The sequence below is a fragment of the Anarrhichthys ocellatus genome, unplaced genomic scaffold (genome assembly GCF_004355925.1).
Source record: "Anarrhichthys ocellatus isolate YVR2014 unplaced genomic scaffold, GSC_Weel_1.0 scaffold26, whole genome shotgun sequence".
NCBI classification, from domain to species: Eukaryota; Metazoa; Chordata; class Actinopteri; order Perciformes; family Anarhichadidae; genus Anarrhichthys; species Anarrhichthys ocellatus.
Window position 1 is genome coordinate 5,721,096 of NW_022280056.1, and position 23,278 is coordinate 5,744,373.

General features: G+C 40.7%; 2 protein-coding genes across 3 annotated transcripts in view; both read left to right on the top strand.

Moving 5' to 3' along the window:
* Positions 1-5,796, top strand: part of LOC116391652 (phosphatidylinositol N-acetylglucosaminyltransferase subunit Q-like) — a 6,233-nt gene extending 437 nt beyond the window's left edge. The window contains exons 2-6 of the mRNA XM_031862441.1: positions 1,067-1,201; positions 1,282-1,362; positions 1,910-2,024; positions 2,307-2,368; positions 3,473-5,796. Of these exons, the coding sequence (XP_031718301.1) occupies positions 1,067-1,201; positions 1,282-1,362; positions 1,910-2,024; positions 2,307-2,368; positions 3,473-3,625 (546 nt within the window). The 3' untranslated portion in view covers positions 3,626-5,796. The remainder of the gene's footprint in view (positions 1-1,066; positions 1,202-1,281; positions 1,363-1,909; positions 2,025-2,306; positions 2,369-3,472) is intronic.
* A 1,030-nt stretch (positions 5,797-6,826) lies between these two features.
* LOC116391523 (ras-related protein Rab-40C) lies at positions 6,827-22,612 on the top strand. 2 transcript variants are annotated; one of them, XM_031862190.1, is made up of 7 exons: positions 6,827-7,181; positions 8,017-8,211; positions 14,573-14,633; positions 16,162-16,222; positions 16,426-16,503; positions 18,337-18,559; positions 19,369-22,612. In XM_031862190.1, coding segments are annotated over exons 1-7 (894 nt in total). In that variant the 5' UTR covers positions 6,827-7,180; the 3' UTR covers positions 19,644-22,612. The 2 variants fall into 2 exon arrangements, with proteins under 2 accessions (XP_031718050.1, XP_031718051.1); XM_031862191.1 differs by having other exon boundaries at positions 6,827-8,211.
* Positions 22,613-23,278: the final 666 nt, after the last annotated feature.

Below are 23,278 nucleotides of genomic sequence, written 5' to 3' on the forward strand. Positions count from 1 at the left end.
TTTGAATCTTTGCCATCTATTTTTTATAATTAATTATATTATCTTATCAGACACGTTCCCGGTGGGTGTTGGCCTCCGCCAGGGCTGCCCTTTGTCACCGGTCCTGTTCGTGATTTTCACGGACAGGATATCTAGGCGCAGCCTGGGGGCGGAGAACGTCAGTCTCGGGGGTCTCGGGATCGCCTCTCTGCTGTTTGCAGATGATGTGGTCCTGTTAGCCTCCTCGGATCGTGACCTCCAGCATTCACTGGGGCGGTTTGCAGCCGAGTGTGAAGCGGCGGGGATGAGAGTTAGCACCTCCAAATCTGAGGCCATGGTTCTCTGCCGGAAACCGGTGGATTGCTCCCTCCAGGTGGGGACGGAGTGCCTACCTCAAGCGAAGGAGTTCAAGTATCTCGGGGTCTTGTTCACGAGTGAGGGTAAGATGGAGCGGGAGATCGACAGACGGATCGGTGCGGCTGCAGCAGTAAAGCAGGCGCTGCACCGGACCGTCTTGGTGAAGAGGGAGCTGAGCCGGAAGGCAAAGCTCTCAATTTACCACTCGGTCTACGTTCCTACCCTCACCTATGGTCACGAACTCTGGGTCGTGACCGAAAGGACAAGGTCGCGGCTACAAGCGGCCGAAATGAGCTTCCTCCGTAGGGTGGCCGGGCTCAGCCTTAGAGATAGGGTAAGGAGCTCGGTCATCAGGAGGGAGCTTGGAGTAGAGCCGCTACTCCTTCGCGTCGAAAGGAGTCAGCTGAGGTGGTTCGGGCATCTAATTAGGATGCCTCCTGGACGCCTCCCACTGGAGGTTTTCCAGGCACGTCCAACTGGGAAGAGACCCCGGGGAAGACCCAGAACACGCTGGAGAGATTACATCTCCCAGCTGGCCTGGGAACGCCTCGGGATCCCCCAGAATGAGCTGGAACATGTTGCCGGTGAGAGGGAGGTCTGGGTCGGCCTGCTTGACCTGCTGCCACCGCGACCCGACCCCGGATAAGCGGTGGAAAATGGATGGATGGATGGATATTATCTTATACAGTATTACATTATGTTTATATACTGGTGTTGTTGATGGCATGAGGCCGTTATCGTTGTGTTCGTCAGGTTGTACTGTCTGAAGATCTACGGCCTTGCGTCTCTCTGGAGGCTCTTTAGAGGGAAGAAGTGGAACGTCCTGAGACAGAGGGTGGACTCCTGCTCCTACGACCTGGACCAGGTGACACACACACACACACACACACACACACCCTCCTCACAGACAGACAGGCGCTTACTGTGAGTGTGTGTTGTCTTCAGCTCTTCATTGGGACGCTGCTCTTCACCGTCCTGCTGTTCCTGCTGCCCACCACAGCGCTGTACTACCTGGTCTTCACTCTGGTAGGAGACGCTTCTTCTTCTGCAGCACGATCCACTTCAACCCGGTTCAGACCGCTGAACCACAGCCAGCATCTATCTCACCAAAGAAGAGCCTAAAGAATCATTTAAAATATATATTTTATTCATTGAGTGGGTTGTTCTGTATTATATTTTCTTAAAGTTTTGTTAAAATGAAGAAGTTCCTCTCAGGTTACTTCCTCTCGACACGATAACAAGCACCACATCCCATTAAACCTGTAAATTATTATAAATTCTGACCCCAGAGTCCGGTCACATGGTAGCACATGCAAGTTGGATGACAGTACATGGCGTATGAATAGCTTCTGGGTGGAGTTAACCGTTAAATAAATCATGAAACGTGTGATTCAATGTGTCCACTGAATGCAAACCAGGATCATTTCCAAATAAAATAGATGATTAGACATCCAGAACACGGTGTTACAGTTTTGACTAAACCTCTAGACCGGTTTAAGATGCGTCTCCAGCCCTGATTGTTTCCAGCAGGGTGTGTTTGTTTTTAACGCCTGTTTGTCCCCGTGTGGTGCAGCTGCGGTTGGTGGTGGTTCTGTTCCAGGGCGTGATCCACCTCAGCGTGGACTTCATCAACTCCTTCCCTCTGTTCGCTGTGGGCCTCCGCCTCACTCGGTCCCACCGACTGGCAGGTACTTCAGCTTCTATCAGCGATCCACTTCATTCCTGTCAAACTGATGAAATACAGAGTTACCAAGATGAAGATGTATGAAATATAAAACCCAACGCTAACACCACAGGTTCTCCCTGTAGACCAGAAAGTCATCTTAGATTTTAGACCAACTTTGCTACGTGAAGACAGTTGAATGTGTGAACGTCACTTCGTGTTGAAATAAAGGTGCTAGTTCTATGGATGGATAACACGGTTCAGTCTGGACTTACTCTCACTGAATCTAATCGCTGTTCTTTTCCAGAGGGCGTGAAGTTCAGGGTTCTGTGTGAAGAACCGGGGACGGCCCTGCACCTGCTGATGGAGGTGAGAACTCCTGTTTCTGGGTTAAAGATCTTAAATGTAGAAGTTGCAGAGATGGTTTTACATTCATCAGTGTTCTGTGAACATTATGTTTTTCTTAATGTTTCTTCTCTGTGATGTTTGAGCTTCTCTCTGAAGGAGGAACGTTCACATTAAATCTCACTTTAACACAACTAGTGTGATGTAGAAACTTCCATGTCACAAACACTGAGAACGGACTTTTTAACAAATATTTGCATATTCAGAGATTTCTCAACGAGAGAGAAGTCTCTTTTAATTTGGTAATTAATTTTGTGGAAAAAACACACGACTATAAGTCTTAAAAAATGTCTGGTTTTTATATAATGATGCTTTTATTCTGAAGGATCTGGTACAAAAGTCACATTGTTGTTTCTGCTGGCGGGATGCAAACAAAAGCAGATTTGTTTTCTTCCCCATTAGCTCCACAACGGACCGTAGTTGATCATGCATGTGAACCACAGATTGATTACACGGTTTAACCGTCACAGTGTGAAATGAAGTTTCACTGACGATCGTTATCGGACGATATTCAGTAAAACAGTACGATCAGGAGTTCAGCGCTAATGCTAATAGCTAACGTACGGAGGTTCCAATCAGTTACATTATGATGCGTTCATGGTCTATTCAGTAAAAACTGAGTATTCAGCGAAGGTAAATTATGATGTGTTCACATGTCATCTGTAAAATGTAGTTTTGGTGATAAACTTGAATAAATGCAGTAGTTTGAAGGAGATGTTTTCACATGAATATAAAATAGATATTAGAGATGAATTATGAGATGTTTAACTTCCTGACACAAGCTCTAAACACATTATTATACATCAGTAATAATAATAATGATGACTAGATAAAAACACAATCTTTTATTTCCTAATCATTTGTGCTTGATGCAACAACAGAAACGATGTGTTTTAGCCGATATGGATCATCGACGATCGTCAATCAGCAGCAAAAAAGAAAAGATCGGGGATCTTTAAAAATGATATTTGCTTCTCTTTTACCTGCTGACCCAACACCAGACTGAAGTCCATCACATGATCCATGTTTCTCTTTTTCAGTATTTGTTCTCTGGTGTTTCCTCCTCAGATTAACCCTCTGAAGTGCAGCACCGTGGTCCAGAACTACCGCACACCGACCTACAGCTGCTACCCCAAAGACTCGTGGGCCGCCCTCATCAAGAAACTGTTTGTAGGGGAGCTGATCTACCCCTGGAGGCACAAAACCACCAAGATGGACTGAGAGAGAGAGAGAGAGAGCGAGAGAGACAGAGAGGGAGAGAGAGACAGAGAGGGAGAGAGAGAGACAGACAGACAGACAGAGAACGAAGGGAAGGGAAGTGACTGAATAAATACTGAGGTGGAGGGAAACATGTTCATGTTCATGTTAGATGAGAAGAACAACTGAAGCTGACCGGTCAGCTCAATGAGTTCATGTTTTAAAACATCAAACATGGAATGAACCTAAAAACCAGCAAGTAGTCACGTCCTGCTGCTGTAAGAACTGTGATCATAAAATCAGTTTCACTACATGATGAAAATCCTTTATTTTCTACTTATTGTTGTTCAGGACTTGACAGGTGTTTTTCTGTTGTTGTTTAGGTCAGAAGTCAAATTAAATGTGAGATTAAACTCCAGTAATTCTCTTTTATTCACAAGGAAACCCCACCAAAGGACCAAAACTATCGTGTTATGTGTGTTTTTAATGTGGGACACAAAGATCCACGTTATCAGATGAGACTAAATATAAATACAGTAATGACCGTGCCTGTGGGGGGGGGGGGTAACATTCTGAGAAATAACTCGCAGATTTACAAGAAAACAACTTTAATCTCAGAGAATGTTTTGTTGTGAGTACTAAGTGCAAAATATATGAATTATATTTATTTATGTTCATAAAAGAACATGAAAGAAATGCGTTTATGTGTCTTTCAGGACCTTCGCTCGCTCGGAGGCCGTTCTTACCGTGACAAACGTTTATTAGCTCAAGTTTATTATCTTGATAATTTGTGAGATTTTTCTCTTTAATCTCAGAAAATATCAAAATATATTTCTAGTACATTTTCGACTTTAACCTCTCAAAATCAGTTTTTTCTCTGAATATTATCCACATTCCCCGACTCCGTAATTATTATTTTTTGTTAACCTACAATGGTCCTAATATGCCGTCGTATGAAGTCATTACACCACACAAAGTATGAAGTGTTGTCTGTCTGTCTGACCATCAAACATTCAGGAGCCTCTTCATGCTCTTCACTCTGCTGTGTGGAACTCATTGAGCGATCCTCGTCATCTTTATTGATGTTTGATGCTGAGCGTTGGTGGTGAACCACTCAGACCAGAGATGTGTCTCCGCTGTAAAGCTCCATGGAAACAGCATCATCACTGACACGTGACGATAGTTTCTCATTAATGAGGAAGTGCTCAGATATGTTACTGAAGTAAAAGTGGGAATAACACTGTGTATAAATACTCTGTGAAAGTAAAAGTCCTGCATTATAAATTAGAAGTAAAAGTATAAAAGTATTAGCATCCAAACATAACGCTCCCCAGAGGGTAAATGTTTTGGTTTTATTAACTCCGTCATTGAACATCGGAGCTTCTAGAAGGATTTTAGAAAGTTAGTTATATTAAAGGGAGACTAACTTTTACTGAACTGCTCTGTGAACAATTATAGGATCATTCTAAAACTTAAATTACAAATTGGACAATTATTGTTCAAAAATCAATTGTATTCATAGTTTTTATTTTAGAAAAGTGGTCAGGAAATCAGGTATTTGTGTATTTACTGCACTGATGATGTAGATAGTCTTTTAGATTTTATATTATTAAATTATTTGTAAGAGTCAAAGGATACAAACTGGACAAACTGATTTATTTTATTATTTCTTTATATAATATTTTGTGTTTCAGTATAAAATTTAAATGATTAGTGTTTTTTATTTAAAGTTCATTTGTTGCCATTTTTCTTCCAAACAAGGAGATGAACTGTGATGTCATTCTGTTCTGTTTAAAGCTTAAAGACTGACTCTGCTCGGGTCAGTTTGTCAGTATTTGTGTTTATAAATTGTTTTTATGTGCCAATTAATGTAATTTTAATTAGATATTGTCCTTTATGTCTAAATAACGATACACCTGAACCAGCTCTCTTTAAATGTGACACTCCAACGTTTGTCTAACTCAGCACAAACTCCACGATACTTAATGTTATTAACACTTTTTATAGTCTTTGTGCTAAGCTAGGCTAAGCTAGCCTAAACACGTCTCGGCCAATCAGAGATGAAAGTGATATTTGAATCAGATTTCCCAAAACTTCACCCATTTAAACTGTTAAATGTTTATTTTTCTTTCCGTTCATCTGTATTAGATCATCTCACTATTGATCCAAACTAAATGTTTCATCGTCCTTTAATAAAAATACTTTTATTTAATATACTGGTGTCTTCTTTTGTTCAGATGAGGCTTATCTGTTTATAAACTGATAATAAAATAATTGTAATAATAATCATGACCATCTTACATGATTTGATCTGATCTGTGATGTTAATCAGAGCCGCTTCAATATTAATCAATTCTAAACAGAATTCATGTGCTGAGATTTAACGGGATTAGTTTGACAGCAATGAACCATAAATGACATGTAATGTACGTAATTACTATTATTATTATTTTAATAAGCAGTTTTATGGAACACTTTGTTTTTAAGGGTTTAATGTACTTATTTTTCATAATATCCTGAAAAGAAATTAAGAGGGGAAACACTTGACTACCCTTTAATAATGTAAAATATAGTAATAAATATAACATATATGAAATAGAATCAAATGAGACAAATTACAATATACATATGAATAATATATACAACAAACAACAATAAAAACATATATGTAGGTATAAGGAGGTCGAATGAAGGCAAAGGGATGGAAGGGTAAATATAACTGTCAGCTCTTATATCAGTTTATGTATGAAACTGATCTGGTTTTATTTTATTGACTGTAAGAAGGTAAACAAAGTCCAAAATACACCAAAATCGTGTTTTTTATTTTTTCTGAAGGACCTCTAAATAAAAAAAGAGGGGAAAAAGACAATATTACTGGATTATAATAAGTGATGCTTTCATGTTTATATCACATCCTAAATGTGTATGAAACTGATATGTTAATTTAATCATGGTTTATTCACGTTATTTCCATTGTTCAGTGCGTATTCAGTGAGAAATTAATCATCTTTGTTCCTCTCACCATCTGCGTGTTGTTGACGGCAAGACTGTGATGGACGTTTCGCTCAGCCAATGTATTCCTCCCTACGTCAGTCGCCGCGGAAACAGTGTCCAATCATATGAGTAGGCGGGCGGGGCTTGGAGTGAGAGGGCGGGAACGAGAGAAAAAGAAAAAGAGAGAGAGAGAGAGAGAGAGAGAGAGGGAAGACAGAGAGAGAGAGAGAGAGAGACATAGAGACAGCGAGAGCGCGAGAGAGAGGCAGCGCACTGTGTCTCACAGCTCAATCTGTCAGCTTCAGTGTCGGTACGCGTGTTGTCCGGAGGAGTCACAGCTGTGATTATGATTCAATACGATGGAGAAAAATGGACAAATCACGGACTGAGATTCCCGAGTCCTCCTACGGAGATCTGGACTGGACCTAAGAGAGCTTCGGGCTTCTGAACCCGTATACAGGGTATCGGTGTGTTTTGCTGGATAAGAACGCAGTGAAGTTACGGGAATCTTTGTCATCCGGACTGAAGAAAGACAACAAGGGGGCCTGACGTCGGTTGAAGTTGAGCTACGGGCTGCGCTAGCTAAGTGAGCATTTAGCTAAGTTAGCATTTAGCTTGTTGTGAACAATCTTTTGTTTATCTAGTTGGAAGTAGTGTTATAAAGGACAACTTTATATGTGCAGCGTAACGCATAACCAGTGACGGTGTCTTTTAATAACCACTGTGTCTGATGACCGCTTTGACAACGTTAGCACCAGTGCTAATAGCTAAGCTAGTTAGCTAGCTAGCTAGCTCTCTTGCAGGGCTAGCTTGTTGTTCACCTCTGCTAACTTTAGCCAGAGAGCTGTCTCTTACATGGGAACAAAAAGACAGCTTCAGTAGTGTCTTTGCTTAATAAAAAACATATCTCAGTACAGATATCTGGTCGTAAAAATTGCGAAGTGGCTTATACTGATTCCAAATACTGGACAATAAGCATGTTTTTCTTCCCTACATAGAGTCTTCCTGTCCGGATACAGCTCCAGTTACACTCTGATTGTGCGTCTACTTTCAGATTATATGCTAATCTGTCACTAATATATTCAATTCTTATGGCTCAACAATGGAATTCAGTTTCAGATTGTGTTTAAATCTATTTATAAGCTGTCCGTCATCCTTTTTAGAGACAGCACCAGTTGTTTACATCAGTTAAAGTTCCCCTTACTGACCAAACTATTGTTTTTCTTGCCGTTACTTTTAGCAATTGGGATGTTTTGCCTTTCAGAACCACATTTTTGGCACCCAGCTTGTTTGACATCCCTGTGAGACTGGCTAATATTTAGTCTGAACATTGCACACGATCTGGAGGATTTTTAAAGCTGGTGGACACACACATTCAGCAAATTCATGGGCTAAAAAACAGCTGTGTTTTTTGGTTCAAGTGAGTAGAATACCACAGAAGGGGGTCACCCCTTACACTCCGATGGGAGAGACGATGGGCAGCCAGGGCAGCCCAGTGAAGAGCTACGACTACCTGCTCAAGTTCCTCCTGGTCGGAGACAGCGACGTGGGCAAAGGAGAGATCCTGGACAGCCTTCAGGATGGATCGGCCGAGTCTCCGTACGCGTACAGTAGTGGTGAGTCACTGTTTTGTCCTCCTGTGATGATCAGCTCCTTGTGTTATATCATGCTGGCTCGTGAGAAAAGTCTTGAACACACTAGCTGTGCTTTTTTGTGCTGCGTGGACAGTGGAGAACACACAATGACACAGAGCATTGACATGGTGGTGAGTCAGACATCACTGTATGTGCATTGTAGTCGAATTTCACATGTTAAACAATCATTTGCACTACTAATAACCAGACAATATAGTTTAGACCAACACATTAAACACAGAATAACATCCTCTCCAGTTTAAAGCGGCTTCTTCCCTTTTTGCATAACAGCTTCCAGCTGTAAAAACAATAAAGAAGCTTCTTCTGCTACTTGTACGTGTATTTCAGTTGACTGGAGGCTGCTTAGCCATAGCTAACCTATAAGGAATCTTCTGTAGGTTTGATTTGAACATTACTGAGGCTAATTTATGCAGGTTATAGTTTCTACGTCAGCTGTAGTTGCACTCGGGAACACAACGCGCTTGTTGTGAGGGGGCAAAGCTGGTGGAGCTGTGCCCAGTCAGATGATCCCTCGCTGGGTGCAGGAGCTCAGATCACCGCCTGCTGCTGCAGGAATCTGGTGGTCCGTGGCTGACACACACACACACACACACACACACACAGTCCCATCAAAGGGAAGCCCTGAAGAAGAGCAGATAGGGGAGGAACAAGTCTTAAAGGACCAGCCCAATGTTTGATTTGATTGAATCATACACAGTCTAACCTAAAGCTTTTACAAAGGTGTTTCAAAGTGTTTAGGATTATTTTTCATGGGATGGTAGTGACTTTTGTTTTATTTTTGTTAATAATATAAAGCCTTTATTTACACGGCTTGTTGATTATAAATACCACATTACCACTGTTGTTCTACTATTTCCCCCCCTTTTTTTTCTTTGAATAATTTACAGCTTTAGCTGCTTTTCTCCAAAGGAAAGGAATAAATAATAAATGTAAAAATATCACCAAAAAGAAGCCTTGTTTGTGGGAGTAAATTCATTTGGGTGGGTCCCCCAAATTCATTCTACATATGGAAAACACTTCAACATAAGCATCCTGTTGTTGGCTATGTAGTGTGAATCACTCTGCAATGAAAGCTGCACTACAAGGCCAGCGATAAGAGCAACCATGATGTTCACTGTGATGGATTACCTCGACTCAGGAAACAGTCAAATATCTGCAAATTGATTTTAATAGTGTACTGGTATGAGATGGACTATAATGGCTGCTCAGAAGGCAGGAGACACTAAAGTATGCTTTGGAAAATGGCAGTGATTTAGATGATATATACATTTAGTTAATTTGCTTAAACATGAAACACTCTGGCACAGCGTCGGAAATACACGAGGGCAAAGGGCAAAACTGCCCCTAAGAAATATAATTTTGCCCCCGATATCACTAGGAGAGGGGCAAACAATGCCCCCATAATTTCCTCTAATGATAATTTAATGAAATTGTCAAAAACACCGTAGCCTATATGACCCGGTCCAGTTGCCATAGAATGGTTTTGATTTTCGCCTTGACTGATGTTGCGTGTGCGTGAAGAACCGAAAGGAGCACTTCTTAATCAGACCTGTGATTGAGAGACTGTGGTCAACACAGCAGACACTTAAATGTTAGTGCACCTATATGCTGAAATTCATGGTAAACGGCACAGATTGGGAGTTAGCGGAAAAGATTAACATGAGACAACATCCGGTTTCTTCAGACGAACATCCGGTTTTCAGAATAAGATGCCAACAAAGTATACATATTGCATAATGGAAATTAGATTAAATGAATTATATTCACATTAAGTATAAAACATGCTATCTGCATCTCGTGAGTTAAAGGGAAAATACACCTAAATTGTGCGTAAAGTGTCTTTATTCTTTGATTTGAGGGTTGCTGGAAATGAATAATACGTGACTGACAGTCAATTAAGATATTTTACCAAGTAAAAACTCTGAACTGAATTTGTATCTTCAAATGGCACATTTTTTTAAATTTTTAAGGTGCTATAAAAATGTTTTTCTCAAAAATTCCACACAATGACTAATGCATAAGTTCAGGACAAAAATGGGTAATATCACAATATTTGAGGTGCTACAAAAATATCTTTCTCAATAATTCCATTCAATGACTGATGTATATGTAATCAAGGCATCGTTGACTTAATAATTGTTAAGAGTTGTTTAAAACATTTAATAATAACAATAAATAACCACAAAGAAATAAGAATAAATTGAATATGGTTGTCTGATTTACGTTTGTTTTTTGTTAAATAAATCTAAGAAAACACGTTGAATCTGTAGACTACTGCCTAATAGTCTTATTATTGCCATTTGATGACAATTGCTCATATACTGTAAGCCTAAATAAGTATATGTATTATTTTGAACAAAGGTTAAATGTTATTTCACAAGTTTCAAAAATTGCCCCCAAAAAAATATGTAAATTTCCTACCCTGCTCTGGCATGGTTCTTAAAGAGGTGGTGAGTAAATCCTGTATCACTGAATCACTGATGGTGCTAAATAGGACAGTAATGATATGCACAGTTGCAAATAAAGGAAGAGAGTAGACCATCACATCTGCACTTCACATGACTCATAATAGAATAAAAGCTGCTCGCTTTCTTGTGTCTTAAAGGTAAAACATGTGAAGTGCATTCGTTAAGATATTTGTCCTTCCCAGAGGTCCCAGAGGTCAGTCGTGTTTTTCAGAAGAAGGTTTTCATTTGTTCCCCTCAGGGTGACACCAACTGTTCATGAAATATACACGAGTCAGCAGAATGAGCCCTATCTAATGAATGAACGGGTGAAGCTTCCTGTTGCCGTTTGGCAGCAGGTTGAAGAGCTTCCTGGAGTGGTCATGTGTTTTTCTGTCATTATTATAAATAAGTAATGATCAAAAGAGGGTGGATGAAGTTTTGCTCTTTTCTGGTAGACTGTTGCTGGTTTTAATTGCAGAGGTTGGAGCGTCTTCATCTTCTGTAATGTGACGTCTTCCTCAGGAAACATTTATTTGTACGGTTTTGATTGGATGGGAGTCGTGATATTGTTTGGTAAAGCTAACGTAAGCAGGAAGAAAAGATAACTATTTAGATTTTAAAATGTGTCAAAAGGTTAAATAGGTGCACAATATATCGGGGGTTGTGATCTAAAAGGGTTAAATGTGAATTTAGATGTGAAAAGATTTGATGAGTCGATCAGCAAGTATTTTGATAATTAAACGGTTTAAACCATTTTTCATGACATACTCCGGTAGCAACTTGTCAAATATGAGGATTAATTTCTTTAAAGACATTATTAATATTAACTAAACATCGCTTTGGGTTTTTGACTGTTCGTATAGAGGAAGGTATATAAAGACGGTGCATTGACTGTGATGAACTATTTATACCGTTTATTGATATTTAGACACAAACCGTCAATAATGAAAGGAAGCAGTTGTCAATGAGCTGAAACAAATCGTTGAAACATCCTTTTTGATAATCGATTGTTTTAAAAACATCTCGAGCACCACAGACATCTATTTGCTGGTTTCGGCTCCTCAGATGTGAGAATGTTCAGCTTTCTATCTGTTGTGATAATAAACTGAATATCTGTCAGTTCTGGAGTGTGAGTCAGACTAAACGGACGATTCACCTCAGGGTTCAGGACATTCTGATGGACATTTTTCACTATTTTCTGACATTTTCTGAACCAAATTAAGAATGGATTAATCAGAAATAGATTTATAACGTGTCTGCATCAGTGTGGTTCGTTCCTCTAAAGACAAAGTGTGAGCCCGGCTAGCTTCTGAAGACTCGGAGAGGAAGATGTCCTAATTGATGCTCGTGAGATCAGAAGGCTTCATTAAATATGGAGTGCCGAGCAGATCGCTCCTCAGATGAGATGTTTGTGCAGACTGAAGCTCCTCTGTTGATCCCATCCCTCTAGAGAGAGGTTGGCATGGAGGGAACGCTGGTTAATATTTTAGGAGGAGAGAATCAGGACAGAGGAGCAGATTGTGATTGGTTGGCTTTGTCCTCAGGCTACGATTGGCTGGCTGATGGATTGTGGGCGGTAACATTTCCTCCTCAGTGATTGTGTGTATTATTGATCAGTCATGTAGTTAATAATAATACTGCTTATCAGAACAGTGAGAAACACTTCATCCAGAGTTCATGTTGAAGACGATGTAGGGTTCTCTCTCTGTCTCTAGCTGGTCCTGTCTCTTTCACGTTGGGAGGATATTGAGGTGGTTTTATATTAAAAAAACTTCAGACATTCTTTAACAAACATTGTGTGGTTCCAGCTTGTGAACTATTCAGCTTTGCGGCTTCACTGCGTCTTATCATTTTGAATATCTTTTGAACCGTAGCTGAGACAAAAGCATCAATTTGATGGCAGAAAAATGTTTCTGCCAATTAATGAGTAAATTTTCAGAAAATGAATCTGCAGCTGTATTAGTGATCACATAATAGTTTCAGTAATTCTTCAAGCAAAATGCATTTGAAGAAACGTGGTCTGGTTCCAGGTTCTCAAATGTTAGAATGTGTTTCTTTGTCATATCTCTTCGTTAACTGACCGAATGTCTTTGAGTTTCAGGCTGTTGGTCCATAAAAATAAGATGTCATCTTTGGTACAAAATAATGAATCAGCAAATCTCCTTTAATCACAATGTGCCAGAGTTCAATGTCCTGAAGAAGAGCTAAAGTGGTCGAAAGATGCAGATCTCCTGATTACATATTCTTACTATCTTTTGTTACGCCAAGGAATTAAAGAACTGACAGATGAAGGTGCTTCACCACAAACCTCTGAGTGCAGATTCATTGCTAATGTTGCCCACAAAGGCCTAAAACATCTAGAGGTACTAAAGGGAGAGCTCTCTGTCATGACCGTATAATAACGTCTCATTATATTAATCAACCCTAACTGATGCTTTGGGAGAGGGGGGGGGGGGGGACGGATCTCTAGATACATTTTTCACACTGCGATGAGGCTTTAAATTCCACATCCTGTTATTTAGCCACGACAGGCTTGGACGAGTGCAGTCAATTAAAATGCAAAGAAGCAGTTTGAAAAGACGCCTCGGTGCAGCTGGGAGACTTTTTCATTCAGCGCACGCTAACAATGGGATATTCCCCAGAGGTGGTGCAGCCACTACGGCCCATTGTTTATACAGTTATCGCTGGATGCAGGCCAGCTCTGAGGTAGACAACAAAGTAAGCTGAGTCCCAGAATAGAAGCAGCAGTATTCAGCCAAGACGTCAGAGACATCAGAGGAGCTATTGATTATCTGGGATATCTAAGTGAGGCCGTGGGAGGAGAGGATGCACTTGGTACCAAGTCCCGCACTCTCTCCAATTCAATTAGGTTACGCCGAGCTCAGCACTTTAGCTCGGCAGCAGCTTTATGCTGCCTGGAAAATTGGAAGATATTGCTAATTTCGTTAGCCAGCAGCTGCTACCTGCCGGAGGCTGAAGTAGTCATGTGTGAGAGAGAGAGTCGGGGAACTGGGAAGGCTTTCTGGGATGTTGATGTCTGTTTTTATACCGAGAGTCTTGATGTTTAATGGTGAAGCTGAGGGTTTCCTGCTAAAAGTGGTTTGTATTCAAACATGCATGTGATGAGATGGTTTGTTGGTTAAGGACTGGTAGGTCAAAGCTAGAAGTAGAATGATGCTTAATCAGTATACAGCATGATGTTCATTTAGTACATGATGGTCCATTTAGAGTCAAACAGACCATAAAGCAGGGGATGCTTTAGGGCGGGGCTACACAGTGATTGACAGGTCTCTACCAGAGACGTATACGGCGTCTCTACGTCACTCCTCAGTCCACATATGGTCACTTCCTGTTTATCGGTTTAGGCCTCGGGTGGTACCGCGCTCCATAAGAACCACATGAAGCCGGGCTCAGGGGACATGTGGAGACACGGAGCAGCAGAGCGACAGGTGAAGCAGTCAGACGGGTTTGTCAGAAATGAGATCTGTTAGCGGCCCGAGGCTGAACGCTGCTGCCTCCGTCTTGTTGTTGTTTTCATATTACTTATGACTGACTTCTTACTTCTACTCGTGTTGCTCTGTGAGGCAGCTGGTTCATCTCCTGAGGATGGATTTACATTAAACGTGGTTCAAGCCTCCTGACTTTGGTTATTTTCTGACTGTTATTTAAAACCACCAAAGTAAACTAACAATCTTTTAACGTTGGGTCTGAATGAGCCTTTTCTTTTCTGGGAGCTGATCCCAGTTCCCTGCAGTGCATTGTGGGTAAAAATGTTTAAGTGTCATTTAGCTTGTCTGTGACGCGGTGTTGTAATTAAGATTGATGCTTCCATTTACCTAATGTCTGCCCCCCCCCCCCCCCCCCTCTCTGTCCAGGTATTGACTATAAAACCACCACCATCCTTCTGGACGGGAGGAGAGTGAAGCTGGAGCTCTGGTAAACACAAACACACACACACACACAGCTGTGGTTTTGTGGACAATAGACCGACAGACTGCTGCTGTTCTTCTGGAATAACTCGGTCCTGTTCTAAACCTTCCAGACCTTTAAGGACCTTTAAAGTGTCATCATCTTGTGATGTCGAACCACAAAGACTTTTGGTTTGATGCCTCTTGAATATCTCAGTTTGATGAAAGGGTGCAGCCATCTGAATATTTAACTCAGCGTAAACATCATAGAGCTTCAGAAGAGCTGGAACGACATGATACAGATTATGTATCTCCTACTGGGAGAAAGAAGGAGAATACTGTATGTCAATGGGGTCACAGTTACATAATGCACATTTAAAAAGAGGCGTAGGAAGGTTTATATAATGATTCAATACTTGTGTAAAAACAAAGCATATTTGCAGATACTTTTCTCTGATATTATATAATATCTACACCATTGAATATTGTCTGACAGTAAAACAAAACGAGCTGCAGGGAGCATGTGCTGTACTGCAGACATGGTTGGTGGTCCGCCTCCTCTGCATATTGTTCCAGGCCTCACAAACCTTCTTGCATCAGTGGAGATGCAGCAGATGTGTGTAGTTGTCAGCTCGGTCTCAATGATCCACTGTTTGGTGGAAGTAGGCCAAAGAATTCAGCTGCTCAGGGGAGAAGCAACGCCTCGTCCTCCCTGTGGACGGAAAAGTTTAAGAAGCAGAATCTTCTGCTTCTTTTTGCTGCCTCAGTCTTTCCTCTCCGGTCTCACTGTCGTCTTACTGTCCAAACGCCGTCTGCTTCATTTCTATTTCTGTCTCTGTAGTCGTCTGTCTCTCAAAGTCCTGCAGAAACTTAAAGGATACGTTTTCTTCTTGTCCACAAACTAGAGACGAATGCATCTCTTATGTCCATTAAAACACCATCAACACATGCGCACACACACACACTGTAGTTTATTTTGACTCAACCCCACACACACACACTGTAGTTTATTTTGACTCAACCCCACACACACACACACACACACACACTGTAGTTTATTTTGACTCAACCCCACACACACACACTAATCCATGTTAGCGTTGAGCCAATAGAAACACTGATATGATTGTGACTTGCAGCCATCAGTTCATCATTTTGAGGTTTAGCTTCTGAAAGTCAGCTTCAGACTGCTGAGTTTAAATGTCTGGAGTTATTCTCACTGAGACTACTGTTCAGCATTAAAGCGGTCAAGTTGAGTCCACATGGAGCTTGAAACCATCCTCTGTGTAAACGTATAGAAGTGTTAACATGGTTCAGAATCACTGTTAAACAGGTCTGAAGTATTTAGGTTGAAGAGGAAAATATAAAAGGTTCTGGTGGTATCGAAGAGTCTAAAGAGTAGTAATAATGTGCTTTTTATTTTATATGACTACGTACAATATCAATACATTACAAGCAACAAAAGAGAGTGCGTGTGTGTGTTTTCTGTAGTTTTCCTGGTTGGCAGCTGAAAACAGATGCGAGTTATTTATATTAATGTTTCTTTCTCTCTTCAGGGACACTTCAGGACAGGGCAGGTTCTGCACCATCTTCCGCTCGTATTCCCGCGGTGCTCAGGTGAGAACCGAACCACATCCATAGATTAAGTAGATCCCTACGCTGCATGAAGTAAACCTGCTTGACTTCATCTCAATAAAGTTTTATAAAAGTCTACAGGATCACAGACAGCATGATGCTGTTTTTGACTGCTTTGATACTCTAAGACCTGTTGTTGATGATGATGATGATGATGATGATGATGATGATGTGTGTCTCTGCAGGGAATCCTGCTGGTGTATGACATCACTAACCGGTGGTCGTTCGATGGCATCGACCGGTGGATCAGAGAGATTGATGAGGTGAGTCACAGTCGGGACGTTTAGCTGACTGTTGGTCGTCTGTTTGATCATTTCATGTCACACAGCGCTGCTGTGGTGTTCGCTTGTGTGAGTCGACCTGAATGAACGCAGGAGGAGACTAGTTCTATTTTCAAGAGTTAAAATACGAAGAGGAAACACAAAGCCAGCGTTGCCGCTTCAGGGGCCGAAGTTAAAGCTTGTGTGTGTGTGTGTGTGTGTGTGTGTGTGTGTGTGTGTGTGTGTGAGTGTGTGTGTGTGTGTGTATTTTTGGCCTGAGGAATGTGTGCGTCAGTTGGTCTTTCCTGCTCCACCTCCACAGATGTGTTGTGGTTGTCGGACACTTTTTTTAAGGACGGAACTGAAATAGAGATGAAGAGTTTAGTTTTCATCTGTTCTGTGTATTAATTATTATTAATGATTCTTCATCATCCTGAACTGACTGTTCTCAGTGTAGAGATGCAACTCATTTAAATACATTTTATTAATCTTTTGTTTCATATTTAGTCCTTTGTTTCTTATAATAGTTTGGTTTGTCCTAAATCCAAAAATATTCAGTTTTCAACAATTTAAAACAGAGAAAAGGATCAAATCGTCACACAATAGATGATTGAAACGATTGATCGATTATCATTAGTTATTTTTTGTTCATCGTGACCTTGTTCGTCCTCTGGTGTTTCAGAGAATAAAGCAACAAATGGCGTACAGACTATGAATTCATATTCGGAGGTCACGTGGAGGTTTTAATTAGAGTATAAACAAATCTTAATTCCTTAACATCTCTCACAGTGACAACAGACAGACTCCCCTCCTGTGTCAATCACTCGTCATACAAAGTCATTTTGATCTAGCAGATACCTTGTTGTCCCCATCAGAAGATATGGTGAAACATACTTAAAACATAATGAAATACATTAAACAAATCATAACAAATGTATAAAACAAAACCAAACAAGCTAAAATCTTCCACACAAACTATAAATCTGTGAAATCTTACAGTACATCCAACCAAACGTGAGACCAGGCCGTTTAAAACCACTGCTTTTTCCACCATGACCACCATCATCATCATCATCACCATCATCACCATCAGCAGAAGCTCTGAGCATGAAGAAGCAGCAGGGAGGAAACTGTGAAGAGGCTGATAAGAGGTGACAGTGAGGAGGAGGAGAGGAGGACGAGGTCGGCCATCTTGTTTCCTTCAGTTTGAGTTAGAGAGACCGGAGCAGCTTCCTCACTTCGTGTCCATTTAGTCTGAGGTGTTCAGGAACATTTCCTGTGTTGTGAATGAAAGCTGTTACGTTGCAGCGACGACCTGGTGAAGACGTTTAAACGTGGAGCGAGCGCCCCGATCAGAAGACTCCACTGATGACGAGACTGAATCAGGAACTCACAGTTCAGAATGTATGACGGTGCTTTCACCGGTGGTCGGATAACTAACAATACATAGATATGAGAAATGTCCGACAAATATGTTCATTTATTAGAAAAAAAGGTTTCAAAAAACTGTGAAAGATGTCTAAAAAGAAATGTGAAAAATATCCTAAATATCAGTAAAGTATGTGGAGAAAAACATTGGTGAAAAATATTTGAGAAACAATTTGTAAAATTTTAAATGAAAAATATGTGAGAAATATCTTCGTGAAAGTAAAGAGACGTGTCCTTCCGTGTCCGTCTTTGTCTTCTTCTAAGTCCGTTGCTCCGTCTCGTCCATCTGGTGAAGTGAAAATCACTCACGGTGTCTGGACGGGAACTGCGTGAAAGAAGCTACATGCTAACAGCTACCAACGAAGGTTAATTCTCCCGTGTTGATTTTCTTTTCTTTTTATTTCCCAGCATGCTCCTGGCGTTCCTCGGATCCTGGTCGGTAACCGTCTACATCTGGCCTTCAAACGTCAGGTTCCCACGGAGCAGGCGAGGGCGTACGCCGAGAAGAACGGCATGACCTTCTTCGAGGTGAGCCCGCTGTGCAACTTCAACGTCATCGAGTCCTTCACGGAGCTGTCGCGCATCGTCCTCATGAGGCACGGCATGGAGAAGTTCTGGAAGCCCAACAGAGGTGAGTCGGGTCAGAGAGACCAAAGAATCACAACATCAACAGTCACAAGAACTGAGGGAACTTCCTGTAGACTCACCACTCTGCTTCTCTTACGGTCTCTTTTACTCACAAACACTGTTTTTATTCAACACTTATTTTTATAACTACGCCTTAGTTACAGAGGAAAGTCCTTTATACTCAGATTTAACCATGAGTCTGGACTTCATGTCTTCAGGTCCTGTTGATCCTTAAACACCTCAGATTCAGACCTCACGTCCCCGTCTGTGGCTCTCAAAAACACCGGTTCAAAAACAAATATATTTGACAATTATTAGTAAAAATGTGGAAAACATGTTAAGAAATATCCAAACATTTAATAAAATTGTGAATAAAAATTCTAGAAATGGTCTTAAAAATGTAAAAAATATTCAAAAAATATCCTAAATGTCAGTAAAATATGTAAAAAAAAAAAAAGATGTCTCAAAAAATTGTTGAGAAATATTCAAACATTTCATAAAATTGTGAATAAAAATTGTAGAACATTTCTGAAAAATGTGAAAAATATACGTGAAAAATATACAAAATATATTTTAAAAATATCCTAACTATCAGTATACTATGTGAAAAGAAATTTGCGAAATGTCCAAATATTTTGTCAAATTGTGAGAAATGTCCAAAAGCTGTCAGTAAAATATGTGGTAAATATCCCAACAAGCCAGAGTTTTAAATATCTTCATGGTGATAATAAGAGAGGTCTTCGTAGGTGAACGGTGGGTTTATATCCCAGATATCGGAGATCCTAACGATCCTAACTGACCTCCTCTCTGCAGTGTTCAGCCTCCAGGACCTCTGCTGCAGAGCCATCGTGTCGTGCACGCCGGTCCACCTCATCGACAAGCTGCCGCTGCCCGTCGCCATTAAGTCCCACCTCAAGTCCTTCTCCATGGCCAACGGCATGAACGCCGTCATGATGCACGGACGCTCCTACTCGCTAGCCAACCCGGCCGGCGGCTCCAAGGGAAACAGCCTGAAGCGCTCCAAGTCCATCCGTCCGCCGCAGAGCCCGCCGCAGAACTGCACCCGCAACAACTGTAAGATCTCCTAATTCACAGGAGGTTCCTCCGCCAGAGCCGAGGGGAACAGGACGGAGTTAGCTGGAGGAGAACATCCCCCGAACCTGAAGAGCTGAAGAGCAGGAATGACGGATGGAGGGATGGACGAGTGCTACCTCTCACCTTCATGCTGAAGAGCATGAAGGTCTTTCTTCTCTCTGAGAGAACGAAAGACGGCTGGAGTTCAACTACATGTACAGAAATCACCGACTCAGCGTTTTAGTTCCTCTACGTGAAGCCTCATCCTTCACTTTCCTTCCTTCCCTCCCTCTGTCTGGTTTTATTCCCCCCCCTTCTTTATCTCTTTTGTTTTTAATGACCGATAAGCTATTGATGGAGACACGAGGGAGCAGTCCCTCAGTATTGATCGTCGCCATCTTTGTTCAAACACTCGTCGTGATCTTTGGGAGATTAAATGTTTTGGCTGAAGGGAAATCTTGGCGACAAGATGAGTGGTGGTTGTAGTTTTAGGTGTAGGTCTTGATCCTGGACCAGGTCTTGATCCTGGATCAGGTCTCAGGTCCAGACCTGCTGCTGTGCCTCAATGTTCTCGTAGACATGTCAAAAGAAGCCAGTTCACCTGCAGCAAACACACAAAAGCACCATAAATATGTTTCATTTCTATTCTTCTTCTGTGGTTTCCGACGAGGGATTCGGTGATGCTTGTTGCCATGGATACCACTATTTAAGGTCTCTCCGCCTTCTGGTGGAATTTTAACTTGACAGCTGAAGACAAACGGAGTTTAGTTTTTTCATACTTGTCAACAAAGCCCATTGAAAGCTGAAGATGTTTTCCTTTTTTGGCACAAGAGCTTCTGGGAGTTGTAGTCCGGAGAGAGTTTACCCAGAGTGCTCCTCTTCTCTCCTCTCTCTCCTCACCTGTTTCTTTTATTGTGACACGCTTCACCTCATCTGTGTGTTTATAATAATCACTTTATCATATTAACTCATATTTTACTGATTAATTGAGCTCGAGTTCAGTTTGTTCACAGATTTAAACAAACTACAAAACTACTTCCTGTTTCAGCTCCTCTAATGTGAGGATTTCTATCATTTTAAAGTGAGAATATTTCGGAGTGTTGTTTAGATGAAACGTGTTATTTGAAGACGTCTGCTCGGACACGTTCACTCTTTTCTGAATAAACATTTCATTGTAAAAATGAACGTCGCGTCTCAACAGAACTACCTTAAAGGACCAGACGGTTTATTGCACACCTGGACTGATGGAAGCGTTCATTCATCTTTTAAGCAGAAATACTAAACATTATGTTGGAGGTTTTGACCGTTGATAAGACGAAATACAACATTGAATTGTGAGATGAATCAACATTAAAAGGCCGAATTACTTTCCCTCCAATATTTACAATTCATTTCACACCAACGGGAGGAACGAGTGCGTTTGTTGGGGACTATTTTCAGCGGCGGTTTAATATTTATTTGGTGTGTTTTTCTAAGAGAGAACGGAAAGAGATGAATTATTATTGTTTGTTTTGGACTTTTTATTTTGGGAATTTGTTGACAAGAAGAAACATGGAGAGCGCCACCATCTGTGTTTGAGATGACGAGCGCTGTTTGTCATAGATATAAATAAGTTATTGATTTTATAAACGATCATCGTGTTCTCTCGCTCTCCTGCTGCATTCATGTCCCGTAGGAAACGGCAGCTTCGAGTGGACGAGTTATAAATATTAATTTATCTCCAACGTGATGACGACTTAAAGAGAATCAGAACTCATCGAGTCCAACACCAAACTGCTCCGACGTCTTCCTCTTCCTCCTCTTCTTCTTCTCTGATCTCCGCCCCCGCGTGCTGTCCCATGATTCATAGCTGCTGAATAATAGATGTTCTTCTCACATCTCTGGAGGTCTTCATCGGTCTCTCTCATCCTCCGCTCAGCTCTCTGTAGTTTGTTTCTTCATCTTCAGCACTCGTCTTCCTCATCGTCTCTCTGGTTTCTTTATAAAACAGAATTATCTGCTGCTTGTTTTTAGCCGCCTCAGCACATTTTCTTAGGCGTTCGACCTAAATCCAGTCTGTGTTCATTCTCACCTCACTGACTCGCGTGTGTTCACTGATCCAGAGTCAGATTCTTACGACGGCGCATTAGGGCCGATGTGGGAAATAAAATATACAGAGCCGGGGGGGTAATAAAGAAATATAAATATGAAAACACTGAGATTAATCGGATTCAAAACACCATTTTTGAGGATTCAGGATTTTTTTTTTTTTTTTTTTTTTTTTAAATAACTTGAATTTCTGCATTTTTTTTCCCGCAAATATCTGACAAAATATTTTAGTTTTTTTTTGGTGAATGTGACCATTATTTTAGAGATTATTTAAAGTCTAAAAATGAAATGTTTTTTAACAGGTCCATTTTTGAGACATTTACATAAACAATCTCGCACATTTCTTTGACTCCTTGTTTGGGTTTTATGTGTCAAATACGTTGAATTTGGTTTAATTTAGACCTAATTTGACTCGAGCTTGTTGCCAAGATTTTCAGTTGAACAGGAAGAGGCTTTTATTGTTGTTGGTCTTAACGCCCCTCGTTAGGCTTAATGAGCTGTGTCATGTTGTTGTTGTGTTCTCATGTTCTTCATCCTCTTTGTGTTGTGAGATAACAACGCAAAGCTTTCCCTCCCTGTTTCTCTTCTTCATCCTTTTGTTTTTTTGTTTTTTACGGACTTCTTCTGTGTTTTTGGACTCTTTCCAACATTCTGTTGAGTTTCTATTTTGGACATTTTGTTTTTTTAAAGGTGGAAACGTGTGAGAGGTTCAGGGACGTCCTCTGATGTGGAAGAAGTATTTGTACAAAGAAGCAACTGTTGTGATAATTATTACGACTTAGACACAAAAAAACAACACTTGTAAAACACTATTCTGGTTTTTGGCGTGTGTGTGTGTGTGTGTGTGTGTGTGTGTGTGTGTGTGTGTGTGTGTGTGTGTGTGTGTGTGTGTGTGTGTGTGTGTGTGTGTGTGTGTGTGTGTGTGTGTGTGTGTGTGTGAGAGAGAGAATGTTCTTCAAACAAAGCTGAACATGTTTAATTTTTTTTTAAATTATTGATTGTACAGTTTCAAGCGTATGAAGAGATGAGACTTTTTTCACAATAAAACTATTGAATGTTGAAGTCGAGATGTCATCATTTGTTCATGTTTCGATGCTTTGAAGGAGTTAGTTTATTTTGGGGAGGCTGCCCTCTGCTGGACGTGATCACAGACATCAGGACACAAGTGTCCTCGTGTTTACTAGTGAGAGCAGATCTCAGGTAAGCTTCTTATTTATTATCACATGTCTCCTCTATTATTCAAATCTCTATTTTGTATTTTTAACAACCCAAGTCTACATTTGGCACAATTCTAAAAGTTCATAGTTCAACTTTATTGTAATTTTCCAATAAATAAATCTGTATAAAAACAAGGTAGTATAAGAAATGGACACGGTATTTACAGTACATACATGTATGTGTGTACACACAATATGTACTGTATCACAAAGCTGTACTGCATACAAAGTATGTGGAAGTGGAGCTAAATAATGAACAGTATTACAACATTGTACATTTGAAAAAAAGCAACATAACTTTTACAAATACATCGGAATAAGATAAGAATAAATATATAAACAAA

Coding starts and splice junctions, on each gene's coding strand:
- LOC116391523 (XM_031862190.1), top strand. Junction 16,223..16,425: donor CGTATTCCCGCGGTGCTCAG/GTGAGAACCGAA, acceptor GTGTCTCTGCAG/GGAATCCTGCTGGTGTATGA. Junction 16,504..18,336: donor GGATCAGAGAGATTGATGAG/GTGAGTCACAGT, acceptor TTTATTTCCCAG/CATGCTCCTGGCGTTCCTCG.